The sequence below is a fragment of the Hippichthys cyanospilos genome, chromosome 3 (assembly GCF_059441005.1).
Source record: "Hippichthys cyanospilos isolate Australia breed blue-spotted pipefish chromosome 3, RoL_Hcya_1.0, whole genome shotgun sequence".
Classification (NCBI taxonomy): domain Eukaryota; kingdom Metazoa; phylum Chordata; class Actinopteri; order Syngnathiformes; family Syngnathidae; genus Hippichthys; species Hippichthys cyanospilos.
The window spans coordinates 172,481-192,501 of record NC_142371.1 but is presented as its reverse complement, the minus strand read 5'-3'; the positions used below and the strand labels follow the sequence as shown (position 1 = coordinate 192,501).

The following is a 20,021-nucleotide window of genomic DNA, read 5'->3' as shown; positions in this document are numbered from 1 at the left end:
TTACAAACCAAAATGTTGTTTCAAGTTTAGTTTCAGTTATTTTGCTGCTGAGCCACCATAATGCAATGTCCCCCGTATATACAAGGATATTGTGTTTTACCAAAATACTTAATTATGCAGTTTAATATACAGTATAGTTTTAGATTATTCTAAAGTTGCTAAATATGTGTAGTTTCACTTGTCTTATTTTGATTTTATTTCATTCATAAAAATGTTGTTTCCATTTTAGTTTGTTATTTTGCTGCCAAGCCATCTTATTGCAATACCCCCAGTATATACAAGTGTATTGTGTTTTACAATAATAAATTATCCGTTCATTTATATATATATATATATATATATATATATATATATATATATATATATATATATATATATATATATATATATATATATATATATATATATATATATATATATATATATATATATATATATATATACACACACACACACACACACACACACACACTTCTAAGTAGAAAAGCAAAGGGTAGGGAGCCTCAGTTACTAAAACACAACTAAACAGCAACTTAAATTTGTTCACAATTGTCCTGTTTGTTGTCGCTCAGTACGCGGCGGATGGAGCAATCAGCTTATAATGTGTACCCACTCCGGTTTGTGCATGTCTTCACTTCATAATACAGCACAGCATCACTCCATTTTTCTTGTCCCGAATGTGACACATGACACCGTGTGCCGTGACAGGCGTCAACACGATTGCCGTTTGCTTCCGTACATGAACAGAATAACAAAATTCACTTGGCGCCCGTTTCTTTATTGACGCGCACAAACAGGAAGCGGTGCTTGGAAAATGAAAAGCTTCGTCCAATAACGATGGCCATCTCGCATCAGGACACGCTTTGCTGAAGACTCCACATCGGGATATAACAGGATATTACATTCCCGCGCACACATAATAGAGATGGTCACTGGAAAGATGTTAGAGGATTCTGGCGGCGTCTTAGCACCTTCCCCAGTATCTTTCTTGTCTTTTTGCCTACTTTTCTTCCTCCCTCTGTCTTGATCACATTACATCTGCCTCTTGTTTCTTCCACTGGGACTCAATTCAATTTGCCCATCCACTCTCCTTTCTTCCTCACTTCTGGCTCAGCATGCAGCATCCCCCCCATTTACCCCGTGCCCGTCGGACTGCCAACATCGCCCTCTAAAAGCACTTTCCCAACTTTTGGACCTTCATCGCGTCGAAGCTTTCACACGCTTTCTCTGCCAAAATTGGTCTCGCTCTTCTCCGTTGCTCGTTTTGTGTCTCTTCGGCATCTTCGCTAATCTGTCAGGGTGGGACAGGCCGACCCGGCCGTGCTTAGCATGAAACAAGGCAAAGGCAATCACTTCTCACTATAGTGAAATTCATCAGTAATCAGAGCGGACTGCAAATCTCTGCTTTATTCCGTCTTGTCGTTTGAGGGAATTTAACTTTTCGCAGATTGGCTTGCTGTGAGGGATTTTGTGTGTTTGTCTGTGCACGTGTACACCGCTTGACAAAACAGTGAAAAGTGAACAGAGGCATGATGGGGTTGACCTGAGAAATTTTTCATTTTGAAGTGTCCATGCTGATACATCTTATTGCTTTTTTGTTTCACTCAAGTGTGATCGTGGGTGTGTTTGTATACATATATATATATATATATATATATATATATATATATATATATATATATATATATATATATATATATATATATATATATATATATATATATATATATATATATATATATATATATATATATATATATATATACAGTACATATACAGTATATGACTATATGACTTTTATATTATTATTATTATTATTATTATTATTATTATTATTATTATTATTATTATTATTATTATTATTATCATTATTATTATTATTATTATTATTATTATTGTATTGTTTTTATTTGATAGAACTACAGTGGTACCTCGGTACTCGACCATAATCCGTTCTGAGGTGGTGGTCGAGCACCGATTTGTTCGAACACCGAAACCATTTTTCCCATAAGAAATAATGGAAAGTACGTGTGCACAAGTAAATGTGCACAAGCAGTACATGATAAAGATAAAGATAAAGATAAAGATAAAGATAAATAAAGCATTATAAACCATTTTGTATAATTTACTTACGTTTTGGAGAATGGTTGATGGCATACAGGAATGGATGTGGAGAGGACGGGAGGGAGTTACTCCTTCCATGATGACGCTAGCTAACTGCGACGCGAGGTACACCGCGTTCATATTTTGCTATAATTTCCTTCTTCGGTTCAATAGTGGTCCTCATTGTTTTCCTCTTTGCCTTCCCCTTATCACTGTCTTTCTTTGGACCCATTATTAAGGGCTAGAGCAACACGAAAAAGTTTAAATCCGGGAAGAAATACTCGAACAAACGTCTTACTCCGCTGGCGGTCTGAGTTGAACTGGCGCTTACCCGCTGGCCGAGAAGGGCCGAGGAGCGCGTTCGGGTCGGCTCGGCTAGTCGAGAACCGAAAATCTGTTCGAGGTCCGATGCATTATCTACTTGAATTTTTTGGTCGAGCACCGATTTGGTCGAGTATAGAGGCGGTCGAGTACCGATATAACACAGTACCTTTTTAGTTTTTGTACTTTAATGATATGTCCACCTCCCGCCCAAGTCGTGAGGCAATTTCATTTGACCTCTGAATACAACAAGCAATCTAAATGGATACCAAGCAATCAATCAGTGCACTTTTCCTAGCTCTGATTGGCTGGTATTGTGGCCCATTCGTATTGTGTGTGCCCCACTGAGTGCGCAGAGACTACACAACTCGAGCGAGATGTTGACCGAGGGAGGGAGGGCGATCGTGAGTGAGCAATGGGAAAAGTTTTTCTGTGCTCAAAATCCATCGTTGTTCGCTCAAACTCTAATCATTGCTCGCTCAATACTGTGTTTTTTCTGTGCTCAGAATCTATTCTCGCTCGCTCAAAATCCTTCATTGCTCACTCGCGATTGTGGCACAATTATAATTCCATGAGGTACAGTAGGACATCGCCGAAGCCCTAAGTGTGAAATGTGCGGACTGCCACTTAGCGGGACATGCTTGATTTTTTTTGTCGAAATTGCTTGAAACGTGCTCGTAAATTGAAGGTTAGCTTGAGACGTCCTTATGGCTATCACAATTTTGACTTCCTCACATCTTGTAATAACCATCAGTAGAAGCAATCACATTGGGCTTTATAATATGCTCAGGAAAAAAAAGAGTTTGCATGTGTAATCATAACCGTTTTCATGATTTATAACCTATTTTACGTCTTTTCTTATTATTGCTGTGCAGTTCTCATTAATAACTGGCTAAAGAAGCAATCACTTTGATTGCTCATTCGCTCAGGTCCACAAGACAGGACGTTTTCCCTCGTAGCGCCATATCTGCTCTCTTGTTAGTCCTCCGAAGGCAGAAATGTGCTTTCCCTCAACTTGACCTTTTGCAAATGACGATATTCCAAAGTGTTTATGAAGGTGCTTATGGCTGTGTTAATTGCCCTGCAAGTGGCCATCAGATCTTGCTGCTGCTGGCTTGGCTGGAAAAAAAAAAATGTGGTGACATTTCTATGCGTGAGTGCTGAATAATTTCAGCCCCCTGAGCGGAACGCTACGTTCTATGTTGTCGTGTAAAGAACATTTGGTAGATTTCTATGGACCGAACAACTATTCTGTTTAGGAAATCAGTGAGATGATAAGGAAAGCATTAATTAAAAACTAAGATGAATTAGAAATAAGACAAGGTTTCCATCATGGAGTTAACATCAACTGCTGATAGAATATTCTATTGCTAATTTCCATTTACATATTCCATTTACCCTCATTACTTCTTTACATCTTCAGAACCTTGTCATGTTAATTTAATGTGAAAAATACAATACAGTGGAACATCCAAAGTGGAACACTGTGTGATAAGTTATTCTAATATTTTATTGAATTCCCATTGGGAAATAAGTTGAAGTGATTTTTTTTTTAATTAACTGTACATAGAATAGCACTTTAATTTTCTAAACTGTAATAAATAATTAAATGGAACAATAAAAATGTATGTGAGCTCATGAGTATTTTAAAAAAAATATGATTATATATTATTCGGAACTGTAATAAATGGAAAACATCGGGAAGAAAACCATGAACTCAAAGCACTTGTACAGTAACTTAAATCAAAGTTCCCCATTGAAATGAATGTATTGACCGTGGTTTTTAATAAACAAAACAAAAAACTAGTAAAAGCAGCTTTTAGTCAAAGTTTTATAATTCAGATTGGTTGCCCAGATGAAAGCTTTGGACATCTTGGTATTTTCTCAATCTGCTCTATGATCATGCTTTATGACCTTAAATGACTTTTAGCTCACAAGCATGCATGTTGGACGTTGCATTGAAATATTTGTTTCCAAATTTTTGACTGCTACTGCATATTATGTAAAGAAGGAAACAGTTTGCATATAATAATTTCATGCTTCCAGCATCCAATGATATTTTGATTTATCAGGTGTCTGTAGCTTTTTCTTTTACATTTCTCTCTTGCCCTTTGTCATACTCATACGACTTCTTCAGTAATTTGAGTACCTCAAATTTCAAAATAAAAGACAATTTGATTAAAAAAATAAACGCAAGTTGGTCACGATGTTATAGCAAGACAAAGCATTAAAGGTGTATTAAAGGTGCATTAAAATGCATTTGAGCATTTCAAATTCTGGTAAAATGTATTTATCTATTTATTTATAACCTATTCTCTATTATAAATTTATTTATTAATGAATTAACTTTGTTACCCGTTGTTACCCACTGCTTAATCTACGAGACAATCGATAATCTGGGCAGTGCCAGGCATTTATTTTTTTCTCCCCCACTGAAAGCAGCAATCGTAATTATAAAATTCTTTAAAAAAAAGACTCACTGAACATGTTAACTGACCAGCAGCTAATTTTGGCCCTTAAAGCATTTTTTCTCAGGAAGCTTTAGCTTGAAATCCAAACTAATTGAATTTTGAGGCCTTTAAAATTGGAGTTTCCGCTATATTCCTACCGTGTCATGCTCAGCAAATCATCATGTTTTGTATGCTTGTTTTGTATCATCTACTATTTCAGCAGTGTCACAAATAGTACCACTAACTTGCCGTCAAAGACCAAGAGAAACACAATAATAAACAAAAAAAGCCAACGGATCTGACAGCCGAATGCGAAATGGATTTCATTAGAGCGTGAACATCGGCCGTATCCCTCAGGATGTGTAAAGGTGCCGTGATTGATCGGCTGTTATGTACAAACACACCACCATTCGTCTGATTTAGCCAGCCTGAAATATAATAGTTATGGATCACGGAAAACACCCCAAGACAACTATTATTCCCATTGAGAACGTCGCGAATGGTTATGTGGCTCCGTAGTCGAACGAATCATTCATCGGTCATAAATAAAGGAAAAAAATAAATGTTGAAATACATGCCCAAAAATTGCGCATTTACAAAAGCTTGCACCATGCAGACATTTTATGCAGTGAGCGGCAAGTATTTGAAGTTCTAAGCTATTTGGAGCTTTTAAGTCTCCCCTCAAGAAATAATGGAAAGCGATTCTGTTCCAGGGTCGAACCTTCGGTGCTGTTCACTGCACAAGAAACGACTCAAGTAAAATTGTTGTTAAAAGAAGTTAAACGTTGTTTCACTCCTCAGTATTTCATACAAATAATGTCATCAAAATTGTAATTAGGGCTGTCAAAATAACAGATTAATTGTGATCATGGAATTACAATCATAGATACAACGTTATGTTTTTTAATTGCGTAAATCCAATTTTCCTCTTTAAACTTATGATTTCAGGTATAGATGGAAGACCCTAACCCCTAACCCCTAACCCTAACCCCAAAATGGAAGAGCATGTGAGATTTGTCGGTCAGATAATCAATAGTTCTGACTTTAAATTGCCCAGACAGCAGCTTTGACAAAAATACAGTGATACGCGTTCTTTTTAAGGTGTTTTCTCAAGCAGAAGCTCAAGTTCAGCCTATCACATAAATGCAAAGCACCCAGCTATGTCTGCAACCCAGCTCATGCGAGCAACAGACTTGAAGGTAGCAAGCTATAGCAAATCTCTTTGCCAGACTAAACATTTTAGCAAGTCTAAGACAGACAGGATGTACGTTGTTTTATTTTACAGTTATTTTCTAAAATTATTTTCTAATTATTTGGCGATTGACAAAAGAAAACAGCAGCATTCCTCTTGACGGTCAAAACTAAAGGTTGCAACCAGCGTTTGGGGCTTTTCTCAAATCCAAAAGAAGGTAAATGTTTACAACCGGAGAGATTAAAAAACATGAATTGATTACAGCCCTTAATTATTATTTTATTTCCCTCCAAAAGTAACGGCTGGATCCTGAATCGCAAGACTTGTGTCGGCTTCGGTTAGCAAACAAACGGAATTGCCGTTTGAATGAATCAAACAGAAACAAGAGGCACTCGTGTGTCTTTCGAGAGCGAGGAAGAGCAATATTTCTCCAGTCCATTAGTGCGCTTCCAGCATTAGTGAACTGTGTTGATTCAGTTACTTTTGGTGCATTTCACCAGCGCTCCATTGATCAACAAGACACCAGCTTGGCACTCAAAAACAAGCAGATGGCAAAGGGAGAGGAAAGTAAGCATGAAGGGTCATCCTCTTAGTGCTGTGCTGCTATTTAATATCTGAATGGGCATTTAATGATGCTCACCACATTGCGTATGCACCCAGGGAACGCTAATGGAAGAGCATAATGCAGCGCAGCACGCCGTCTCCCATAGATGCCGTTTTTTTGTCTCCTTGCCATTTATAGGCGCCTTGCAAATTAGCATTGAATGAAGGGAATTTCCCATCTCAAGATGTCTCTGGTGGAATCATCTTTACACCCGTGTGCTGTTTTTAGACCTTTTCTTTGTGAAATTCAGCACATAGTCAAAGTGTGAACGTTTTTCTTTGTCACCTCATCTCACTCCCGCTTTTCGTATTTACACTCTTGGCTGCTAACAACCAGCCGCGTGCGTGTTTTTCCTCGGAGGGGCACCGGCTGCAAAAGTCTTGGGACGCTTAGCACTTCGACCTACAACAATCAATCAGTGCGTTGTCGCGCTTTGACTCATTTGATTTCTGCTACCGTACAAGGGCTGCCATCAAAGAGCATGTCGGTAGCCAGCAGCTTGTTCTAAAAATAGCTCACCGATGATGGGATATTGTGATTTCCTAGGAATTTTGTAAAAGTTATAGAAACAAGGTTGCGTGTTGATATCCATCCGTTTTTCTCTTGTTAAGTCATTGTTAACTTTTTGAAATTGTTAACACTGGTCACATACATTAGAGCAGCGCTTCTCAAATAGTTGGGCGTCAGGCACCAGGTGAAGCCAGGGGGGGCTCGGATGACAAATGATGAAAATAAGAACTGTCATCTTTTTTCAGTCAATTTGATTTTTTTTTTTCTGTTTTACCGCTGTAAGAAATAATTAACGGTTGTTGAAAGTTGATTTATATTCCTTTTTTGTTTGTTTGCTTACACAATTTAAAATAGATAATCAGCACGTCGAGTGGGAGGGGCGTGAAATGTTTTCTCTTTCCTAGGGGGACTTGACAAAATATTATTGAGAAGCAATGCATTAGAGCAATATTACTAGGTTATTTGAACAAATTTCCTATTTTCGAAATGTGTATCAAATGGGTATATTGTCTATATATTTGTACAATTTGGGAATTTTAATATCGTCAAAAATTCTCTCCAAAACACTGGTGAAAAACAAAATTGAGCTGATCTATTAAAACAATCATCTGCAAATGTGTTAAATTATCAATTATATCGAACAAACACATTAATTGTTAAGACAATGTTCTAACTTCTTGCTAAGTTGATGAAATTGGTTGCAATAGCTTTTATAGAAGATTGAGGTCCATTTTTGTAATTCAGCATATGTGCTTGTCCTTAACTTCATCTTTTTTAACAGATGACAGGATGACAGGATGACAGACAGGATGACAATATGAACCATGGTGGACAAATTACAAAACAAGTGCTAAATTGGAAAAAAAAAAAGTTAAACAAAAGTGACCAAATGGGTTTGTGTTCATCATGAATATTGTATGTCCAGTCATTTGAATACTCAGAGTTCTTAACTTTTGAACTGAAAAATGTCAGAATGTGATTTTAAAACATCCCCTGTACATTTAACGTATTCATTGTCATTACTATTCTCGTTGGTAGGAACAAAAAATAAAATGTGATAAGCATCTCTGCCTTGCGTTTCTTAGTTGTGTTATTGGTAAGGTGTGGAACTCCAAACTTAAAAAAAAAAATGATCAGGCTTCCAAATTTGGTCCGTGTAGACCAAAAGTAAAGACAACCAAAAAAAAGCGATACACTCAGAGCCATTTTGTGTGAACAAGCCCTGAACGTGTAACGCAATTGCCTTTCAACCAAAGTCAGCTGGGAGAGATTCAAGTTCACCCTCGACTCTAATGACAAATGAGTTCCAGAGAAAAAGAAATAAAAATGGATGGATGTAATGTTCATCTTTTCGTGCCATAGTCCATCTGCCAATCTTTCTATTTCTGAATGTGTTTGTCTTGCTCCATTTCTATCACGCGCGCCTATTTGAGGGCTTTCCAAGGAGCAGGATGCACACACTTCCCAGGGGTGTGACTGACTACGTGTGTGCGTGTTTGTGTTTGCGCGTGTGCTCGCTTACTCCTTCGCTGATCAGACACATCTTCCCACCACCTCCTTTGGGAAACACCGCCCTGTGGCTAATTTGCTCGCATATTCTTCTTGTTCTTTTATAGTTGCTACTTGTCCAGACCATCTGGGTGTTTGTGTAAAGTTCACATCCGTGTGTGTGTGTGTATGCGCTTGTAGGTGTGTGTGTGTGTGGGCCCGGCAGATTGTGTCCAGCTCTGCATCTGCTTCCGTGATGAGACACGTGCAATGAGGGATTTAACCTGATTAGTTGAGCAAAATGGCCGCAAGGCCTGGATGCGGTTCAGGACAGAAAAAGGTTGGATGAAGGAGGAAAGGGCAAAGGTCAAGCCAGAAAGGTGGAGGACTGCGTCCAAAGTGACTCTATGCACATTGTTTCCTTTTCTTGTTTTGTTTTTGCGCTGCCCTCCTTCTGTCCGGCTCGCTCTTCATTTGGCGTTTTGATATCGCTCGGCCTTTGCACTCCGCTGCCACGTTTTGTTAAATTTAAAGCAAGAAAACACACATGGGATTTGACTCAGCGTTCCCTTTTGGGCTCTCTGTATATACTGTATGTCCCAGTGTTTGTTCTGGCCGCACTTGCGCACGCACACACGTCCAAACGTCCAAACGTCCAAGCTCCATCCCATTTTGGTCATGTAGAGCAGTGGCACTCACTCACTCACTCACTCACTCACTCACTCACTCACTCACTCAACATTGACAGATTACTTTCCTAATGGAATTTAATTATTTATCCCTTCCTCGTGGCGGTTTAGCCAGGAAAAGACCGACAGCAGCAGGAGGTAGCAGGGGAAGGACAGAACCGGAAGGTGGGAGGGGGAAGAGGGGAAAATGATGTGTGTGTGTGTGTGTGTGTGTGTGTGTGGGGTTGGGGGGTGCTCATTTCCTTGTGGCAAAATCTGGACCACCTCACTTTTTTTCCCCTGTCAAGCAGGGAAAAAAGATGAATGGATAAAGGCCGCCTAATTAAGGTTCCAGAACGTATCATGTCTAATTCTCAATTCAAAAAGTTAAGCGTTGAAACTCACTCAGGAGCTCCGCTTGGAAAGTGTGGACAAAACGCGCCTTTGCCGCCAGTATGTCCGACTGACATGGAATCCAACTGACATATTTATCACAACAGAATTATTGATGAAGTGCCCTATTAATAATTTATGCTCCACAGAAAGATAGGCAGCGACTTTGATTTGAAGTTGAAGCCAGTTTTTAGGCTGTCACATGAATAAACTTGCCTCAACTGTTGGGTCGCAACTCAAAAGTGGGACCTGTTTTCTCGTTAAGAAAAATGACCACTTTTTAATTTTGAAAGCCTTGGAAGGCTGAATATTTTAACTCCTATTTACTATTTCTGTCCAGTAATGCTGATGGAATCCTAACCTGGCAAGCCACACCCACTTTCTTGAGAGAAAGAAAGGAGGAGATTCGGAAAGCCTCATGTTACCGTTAAAAACAAACGGTGCAGTCAAATTTGGCGTATTCTTCGTGAGCAATGTCACAAAGTCCGTGCTACTTATAACGTTCAAAGCTGCCCGCAGGCTAGACAGTAGTCACCGTGACGCTAATAAATCGTCAACTTTTATCCAGCAAAAATGACATCATTCATTCATTACCGTCTCTCTTTGGCTATCGATGTTGAATTACCCCGCCTTTGTCGTTTCCTACTTCCACACATCACTTTTCTGACATCACCACCACTCTTCACTGATTGGTTCTTTCAACTGTCTGTTTCAGGGAGAAAAAAACAACAACACAAATTTACTATATTTTTGTTGATTCAAAATGTTATCGCCTGTTGTAAAGACAAAAAGCCTTTCATAGTTCATTCCACTTCACAAATTCTTTTTCAAATGGCCATTAGTACCTCAATGGAGACAATAATGAGTTTAAGATGAAAGGAAAATGAAATGTGTTTACTTTCAAAGCTAACTAGTTTCTTCCGCGTCGAAGTTTTTAGAGTGATGCATTGTATCTAACTTTCAACACTTTAAACAACACTGGGACAAAATAATCATATCAGTTTGTGAAAGAATATGAAACCGACCATATTTACACTTATAATTTTCCCACTCAGCTGCAACAATATGCTAAGGAAAATGGCTAATCACAGATGCGATATAGGCTACATAGAATATGGCTATATGGATTTTTCTTCTTTTGGGAAAGTTAAATTAAAAGCACCAAAAAAAAAAACGAGCCATCAAAACCTATGAGGCATTTGGGGGGAAAAAATACACCCTTCTCACGTAGATAAAATCTCTTGAGTATTTTCAAAGAAGACTTCAAGACTTTAGGACATCACAAGCATGCCTTACATCTTTTTGCTCCAAGGAGAGGAGCTTATCTTACCTGCAGCCATGGATATAGTGAAAGATTGATTTTTTTTCTGAATATTTATTGCTTCCATTGAAATCAATTCACGTCGTCATCGCCTAGAATGACTAAAGACAATCAAGATTTTCTTTTTTGGCCCAGCCCTACCTGTAACTGTAATGCTGTCATGTGACACAATAAAATGGCGAATTGAAGAGAACGTTTAAAAAAAACAATTATAATACATAAAGAACAAGGAAAAAGAACAAATGCCATGTCATTTCCATGCACTGGAGGATATAATATCTGATACATATTGGATTTTTTTCCCACATTTTATAGCAGTCTGGAGGACTTTCAATTCCCTGTGTTTTTTTTTTTTTCCTGCGTATGCAGCCGTGACGTATTTCCCAATCGTGTCGCTTGAGAGCAAAACATTTGAATTGTGTGCGTCACTTGAAGCATGCAGTGTAAATCCAGTCAGCTGTCTCAGCCAAAAAACATAACTCAGCTCCACAAGGTCAGAGCTTGACCAAACTTGTGGTGTGTGACAAAAGTCCCGCCCCCAAGAGATTCATGTGCCACTTTCCTTAATTACAGTGCCAACTGATGGTGACAGGAAACGTCTAATGACAGATGTTCGACATTAATCTCACCCCTTAAGGAACTTCAGCTGAATGTTTTCTGTCAAAGAGATTACGGCAAAGGAAAGATATCTATAATCGTTCACGGGCGTCTTAAAAAAGACTCCCATCATAATTTGAGGTGCAAAAATGAATCATTTAATATAATCGGCAGTCACATGACTCCATAATTATTTTTTGATCGTCGCTTAATCATTTACAGACCCCAACTTAAATTCTCAGAATGTAAACCTCTCATCAGTAAATATTCTGAAATGTATTTAGTCCACAGGTGTCGAACTCCAGTCCTCGAGGGCCGATATCCTACATGTTTTCAAACCTTTTCCCTCAAAAACACCTGATTCAAATGATTGGGATCATTTTGAAGCTCCTGCAGAGCTTGCTAATGAGCTAATCATTTGAATCAGGTGTGTTGGGGAAAGAAAACTGGAAAACATGCAGGATGCCGGCCCTCGAGGACTGGGGTTCGACACCTATGATTTATTCCGATATGAAAGTAGAGTGTCATTGTGTTAAAACAATGTAAGATTTTTAAGATATTTACAATCATTTGTTTTTACTTTGAAAAAACAAAGCTCAAATGTTAGCCTATTTTGTGACAGTCATTTGAATATTTTAAAAAAAAGATAATTTCCTTTTCTCTCTAAAATGGATTCCTCATAATAACCGATTAATCGATTATCAAAATCATCAATAGTTGCTGTCCTAAGCAAAATACACAAATGATGAATAATTGCAGCTCGCTTGTTTCACTCCAGTTCAAATGATTTGGTTTTGGAAGGCTACTTGTAGCAAACTTTGTTTTGTTATGTTTACTGGAGCTGTCAAAATTAATTGATGAATAAACTCATCGATTATCAAATGAATTTCAAAAATCAAGTAATTAATTGAGGCCATAGTTTAACTTAAAATTGTTCTAATCCTGTTTTCAGCCTCTCAATGGTAATTTTACATTTATTTTTGTAGTCCTTCACAAAAACAGACAGATCACCTTTCATATTTAATCAAAATAAGACAATTGAAAAGAACTACTCTTGGAACTTTTGGACTGAAAATACCCTAACAAAATGTTATATTTTCACCCAAGTCACGCCAGTCAATGGCATTTTGTCATTAAATGTTGTGAATCTTTGCACAATTTACACAATTTTGCCAAAAATGTCATCGGAACATCGGAACACAGTTCACTAACGCAAATCTGTGTTAGCTCGCTGGGCTTACCATTTTGCGCTCTCCCAGAGACATTTTTTAGAGGAAATAGCAGGAATAACAAAAATTGTTGTTGGTTGTAACGATGCACTTGCACCACTTTTTTTCTTTTGTTGGGACAGAGTAAAACTTCAAGTATGTACTTTGAGCACTATCTGATACCAAGCATGGATACTTCATGATGCCATTATGTCTTGCAATTTTGCAGATTTTTTTTGTTTAATATATAATATACTGTTCAAAAACACAAAAATTCATTAAACTAAAATATAAAATCAATGTAAAAAAAAAAAACAAACAAAAAAATACCTTGAAGAATTTTCATGCAGCTGATTTGTACGCTATCTGCCCAAAAATATGTGCGCTGCTTCTGTTGTTCCTCCAGGGGGCAGTGTGGTGCGTGCATCAAAGTTAAACAGTGGTTTGATGAAGAAAAAACACAAAGAAGACAGTTATGTAACAGTTTTTTCTGCAACCGAAAGAACGTATACCTGAGAGTTTTGTTGTATCATTTCCACCTCTTGTGAAGGTATATACTCTGACATTATTGCTAATTCCGTTAGCTAGTCCATGGCGTTTTCCATTATTTAACTTATAACTTTAAGCTAGTTTAAGCTAGGAAAAAAAAAACTTTTGATAGATAAAGCATGTAACCTACTTTCTTTTGTGTTAGTTTTACTGCACACATCAACTGGGAGTGTCAATAAAGATGGATTCTGTTTGTATGTAAACTTATGACCGCAAACCCAATTTTGTTCCAAATTAATCTTATTTTAATTGGTCGTATCCTCAACAAGAAGGGAAGAGATGTTTCGCTCCAAAATCTGACACGTACGCATCAATATGAGACAGCCAGTCTGTATGTCAAACACACACACACACACACACCTCCATCATTTTTCCAGCGTCTTCCCTTTTCTTCTCGCCTCATCTCTAAACGTGTTTCTTCCTCCTCCTCTTTGGTTTTTTTGATTCCCTCTCTTCTGCCGTCTTCCTGCTGCTCCCTCGCTCTCTCTGGGGATCCTAATTAAGCTTGGCTGCTCTTTGATGTTGTCGCCGTGGCAACAGTCACCATGACGAGGCCTGGCCCGCACACACGAGTGCGGAACGCACACGCGCTCGGGTGGACGGGAAAGCGAGGAACGGCGTTTGACCCTTGGCCGCCTCGACGGTTTCCCCCATCGGCTCCAAACGAGTGCGTTTGCGCACGTTAGCCGCATGGGTTGGAAAACTCACCCGCTGAGCCATGTATGGCTTTAATGATGGACTAGTGGCCGCGCGTCCATAGGTGGTCATGGCATGGATTTGCCATTTATCAACACGTGGCCGGCGATCACACACGGTCCTGTTTTCTTTTTTGTTGTTGTGTTTGTGTTTTTTTGAGTACGCGGAGCTTTCGCTTTTCCTCTTGTTTGTGTCATCATTAACCTTTTATTTACTCTGCGGGGATATAAGCCAAACTCTGAAATAAAGAACAAAAGCGTGTGCTTAGATGTTTTGCCACAGGGATGTCAATTCCCTTATCGTTTGCATTTATTTTTATAACCGTTCTCATGTTGCCAAGACTAAAAGAACGAGTGGGAAAGTCCTCTGAGGGCCATGGTAAATTTATGAAATAATTTTGCGTTTTATGAATGTTTATGTGTTAAAGGAGAGATATTATGCCTTTTTTACACAAAACCAGCAACAGCGAGACTGTACAGTTTTTCCTGATACTCTGACTCCGATACCCCTCCACACGATACCAGTCTGTCATTTAGGTTCATTTGGCATCAGGTTTGCAGGTTAGCCCAAAAATACTAGCATAAATGACGGCTGTTAAAATGCATTAAAGAGAATAAAAATCAACCCCCCCCCAAAAAAATTCTTCAATAAATCAATAATAAACAGTCAAAAGGAATATCAGTACAAGCATTCTAGGAAAACGAAGTGATGCAGAGTACCCATGTATAACGTTTGATAAATAAATGACCATTTACATCAAATGCAAAAAGTTTGCTCTTTAAGTTTTTTTTTTCTGATGATGCCAACTCATGATTTTCGTACGTAAATTCATAATATTCATAGTAGAGATCTTTCTGACAACTTTTATTTTACAGAGCAATATGAATACTCAATTTTTGATTTGTCACAATATTGAGATCAAGATCATACCACGTATACATATATATATATATATATATATATATATATATATATATATATATATATATATATATATATATATATATATATATATATATATATATATATATATAATCATTTTTCAAAATAGGTTAAAAACCAAAATCCCAGGGCCGTGTATTGAATTCAGTCATCCACCTACCCATCTATTTTGAAATAGTATTTGACCTCAATCCATACTGATTTGCATTCATGTATGCTTATTAAAAATGAATGTTTGATTTTGCTAGTTGTATGAACCCAAAACATTTTTGATAGTTCCACCTCCTTTAGAAAACGGATGTAGATTTTCACTGAAAAGTTGTTGCTCAATGCAAGCAATTCAGACGTCAGCCAGCATCCCAGAACAGATTGAGCTTCTGCTCCGATATTTATTTTTTCATTTCCTTTTCATCCTTCTCTCCAACAGCCCCACCCTCTCAGCTCTCCATGTAATGAAACCTTCCTTTAGCGATCTCCTTGTAACGGCGCCTTTCATAACAACATCTAGATTAACACAGCAATTAGCAACAAAAACATCCAAATGCAGCAGGGGGGAGAAGTACAATTAGCGGAGACGGTCATGGCGCTCCCATCTCAGAGACGACTGAGATAAGCAGCTTTTTTTTTTTTTTTTTGCTAAGCAGCCCAGACGCGAGATGACTCTGCAAGTGTGCGATGCTCGAGTTGTGTGTTGTGCTAATGAGACTGAATAGATGCAGATCAAGAGCCATTTAGCCCTTTAAAAATAGCAAGCGCTGCCTTCAATCATCGCATCCATCACGTGTAATGCTAAGTGGACTCCTCTTGTCTCATCTCTCTCGTCTTCGCAGCTGTTTGTCATCGACAACGGGGCGGACGACTGGCGTATTGCCATGACGATGGAGAGGGTTCTGCTCATCGCCCTGGAGCTGCTGGTGTCGGCCGTGCACCCGGTGCCCGGCGACTTCAAGTTCCAGTGGCGTGCGCGGCTGGCCTTCTCGTACGCCCCGTCGCAGGCCGAGGCCGACCTGGACATGGTGCTGAGCGTGCCCATGTTCCTGCGCCTCTACCTCATCGCCAGGGTCATGCTCCTGCACAGCAAACTCTTCACCGATGCCTCGTCCAGGAGTATAGGTGCACTCAATAAGGTCAGAGGCCGCCGCAGGTCACAAAAGCAACCATTCCTACATTTGGATGGATGGATGGATGGATGGATGGATGGATGGATGGATGGATGGATGGATGGATGGATGGATAGATAGATAGATAGATAGATAGATAGATAGATAGATAGATAGATAGATAGATAGATAGATAGATAGATAGATAGATAGATAGATAGATAGATAGATAGATAGACAGACATCTGGTCATGTGACATTTTCAGTGAACAGCAAGTGGTCAATTTAAATTTAAAGGTATCAATTGTATTGAGATAGAATGAACTCAACAAATTAATTATAGATGATTTTTTAAGGTTTTTCTCCTGAAAAAAGTCAACGAGTAAAGTTTCCCTTTGCCGGCCCGCAATACTGACCCCACAGGTACTGGGCAGAATAGAATGACATGGCAACATAGAGGCTCAACTCTAATTGGATGAAAAATCTAACATTCCAGTTGCAATTAATTAGTTATTTAATTGGATTAGTTGTGAGAGTTATCACCTTTAGAAAGGGATGTCGGCCTCGTTGTAGGAGTGAACACAGCAAGTTTTACATTTTTTTGGTCATAAATTTGTTGTGTTTTTTTTCTAATATCTCTAATTTATTGCTGTGTTTGTCAATTTGAATATATTTGGGAAGAAGGCCTTACGAAATAGTCTCATTGGATCACAATCACATCGGAAATGGAAAAATTGCAGTTTGATTTTTCTTCGATATCGTTCACCCCTCTCAGAATTCAGAAAATACAAACTTCACACAGAATGCCGAGATCCCCGAAACTTGAAGAACTGTGTAACTAGAACACCCCAACCACTTTTCCACAGTGCTGGCCTGCATAAAAATGATAAGGTCAAAAAGCTCTTGAGCTCAAATGAGATCTCTGTTCTTCCCCATCCTTCCAATCACACGTCTTTCCTTTGCACTAGAGACATAAGCTACTTGGAATCCTTCATAACACAATATGAGATGAGAGCTTGAAATGGGAACAAGATATTACATGAGGCTCAAATGGACCATGAAAAGGAACGATCGAGGTAGTGGAGGGATGTGCCTCAGCCATGCAATAAACCATCAGTGTTAGCTTTTAATGACGTTCAACGATGACGAAGATGATATCCTGCACGCACATATAGAAAAATGCGGTATCCTTTGAAGAGAAAATCCTTTGAAAAGAAAGTCTGTCTTTTTGTTTTCTTCCAGTCAGGTATAAAAGAGGCGAGGCTGTAATCCGAGGTAATGCTTTTGCTATACTGAGATGATCCATCTGCCAAAAGATGATCATTCGTCTCAAATTGACAAATTAAAGGAAAACCACAAAATGTCACCCTACTTTGGAAAATCACCTCTTCATAGACATTCGCTTTGTCATATTAGTCGTTTTTACGCAGAGGATAAAGAATACTTGCCAAGTATTTCAGTATTGTCATGAGTCGCCGCACAATTTGTGTTATTTTGTGCTTGAAGTCTCATAGAAGTATCATTGGCAACATTAAAGGGCAATTTCCACAATTAAATAAATGCATATATATTACATTAGGCACATTGGGGATGTATTTTTCTATTAAATAAGAGTTTTAGCGTACTGACATTTCTAACATGGAAGTAAAACGTCTTTTTGGCCGGCCATGCAGCTCACCATGTGGCCACACCTCTTTTTTGACCTTGTTCAATGCCGCCGGCCACGAAACACCTAACCAGCCATCATCTTGACCACTTATCCTCATGAGGCTTGCAGAGTGAAGGAAGGAGCCCAAAACGGGTTTTTACTGACATTTTCTACTGTAAATTGTCGTAACTAATAAACGAAATGTCGCTAGTTACTTGGCCAACCGGTGCACAATCTCTCCTCCTCAACTCCGGAACCAAAACTAAACTAAAAAACATAGATAAGGTCAGCGTGTATTTACTTTTCTATCATAATAAACTTTTCTAACATCTTCTTTGGGGCAAGGAATGCTTAGAAATGCATCAATGAAGGAAAATTACACTTTGTGTTTAGCATGAGAAATCAACGTTTTATGATGGTTGAAAAAAGTTTCATGATAGGGCCCCACTAAATTTTTGTATGACATCATGAAGAACTCTTTGTTTTTTCTCAAGGACGCAAACAGATGGATGGCGGACCCTTACTTAAATGTCAGATTCTGTACCTGTGTTTTCATGTTGGAGTACACAGTTATACTTCCAAAAGTGCTGAAAACAAAGGCCTGCAGTTATGTTTGTTATTAGTGCCTTCAGATAAATCTGTGAGACCTTTGCATTGACTAGCAGATAGTGCTCCAAAAACCAAAAAGATGAAAACAATAAGTACTTGGACTGGTTGGGAATGTACTCTGCAATCAATTTTTTGGCATACACCCAATATATTGTAAAATATGATGGATTTTTAGAAACCCCCTTGTAACAAGAATGATATGGATTTTCTTGCAGGTGCATTTTAACACGCGGTTTGTCATGAAAACGCTGATGACGATCTGCCCTGGGACGGTGCTGCTGGTCTTCAGCATCTCTCTGTGGATCATCGCCGCTTGGACTGTGCGAGTATGTGAGAGGTCAGTAGCACCTTGGAATGCTTTTTATTTTGAAGTTGTTCCCGGCAGCGCAACAATGCCAGACTGTTTTTACAGCACAAAATGTTTCTCCCATGCAAGTTGCAACTAAAAAAAACAAAACAAAAAACCACAAGGTTGTTCTATAATCATGTTCAATCTCAATTCGGGACACTAAAAAAGGACTTAATTATACAGACTTAATATGGCGCCTGTTGACAATAGTTAGCTCGGTGTCTAGCATAAATTAACCATTAGCTAGCAGCTCGGAATTGTCTTTCTAGTGTGCAACTTTTCACAAAGTCCCAAATCCTGAAATAAAAAACACAACATTGATCTCAAATCACATTCAATCGCCAATTCCGGGTGTTAAAAAAAATACTTCAACTGACATTTTACTGAATGACACTTGTTCCATGCTTTTGGCAGAGCATTTAGCATAAGCTAGCTACTAGCTAGCAATGCTTGATTGCCCCTGAATGCAGTCTGATTACCTTTTAAAGGCAGTTCAATAGATGTAAATGACTGTGCAGACGTTGATGCTGACAGCCTGACACGGTTGTCATTCCTACTAATCACTTTTGAACAAGTAATGCGCAGTTTCAGCCTTTAACATTGTGCCTGCGGTTTTGATGTCACTTTGTCTCATCCGCAAAAAGTTATGCGGAGAGTTGTCTCAAATCTCACAGTTTAAATGTAAGTAAAATTGAAGCTTTTTGTTGATTATCCAAAAATTCAAAAATTTGGTCTTTCATAATTAAGTGAAAATGTGCGATTTCCTACTCCTTTACTAACAAATACTAACAATACTAACCCTAACCCTAACCCTAACAAATAGATAGATAGATAGATAGATAGATAGATAGATAGATAGATAGATAGATAGATAGATAGATAGATAGATAGATAGATAGATAGATAGATAGATAGATAGATAGATAGATAGATAGGAATAATATATACAATATAGATAGATAGATAGATAGATAGATAGATAGATAGATAGATAGATAGATAGATAGATAGATAGATAGATAGATAGATAGATAGATAGATAGATAGATAGATAGATAGATAGATAGATAGATAGATAGATAGATAGATAGATAGATAGATAGATAGATAGATAGATAGATAGAATCATGTTCAGCATTTTATCTTGGTTCCTGCGTGGTATTGTTGCAGACAATATAATATAGATCTTCAGCAACCCGGGTGACAATGCCATGGGTGGAGAAAGTGAGGATGGTTATTATGCAAATGAGTTCCACATGGGCGTATTTAGTCA

At 38.3% G+C, this 20,021-nt stretch overlaps 1 protein-coding gene across 2 annotated transcripts in view; it reads left to right on the top strand.

Moving 5' to 3' along the window:
- LOC148425268 (small conductance calcium-activated potassium channel protein 2-like) overlaps positions 1-20,021 on the top strand; it is a 77,545-nt gene that overhangs the window by 27,603 nt on the left and 29,921 nt on the right. For both annotated transcript variants that reach the window (XM_088410844.1, XM_088410843.1), the window contains exons 4-5: positions 15,873-16,169; positions 18,615-18,736. In XM_088410844.1, the coding sequence (XP_088266970.1) occupies positions 15,873-16,169; positions 18,615-18,736 (419 nt within the window). The remainder of the gene's footprint in view (positions 1-15,872; positions 16,170-18,614; positions 18,737-20,021) is intronic.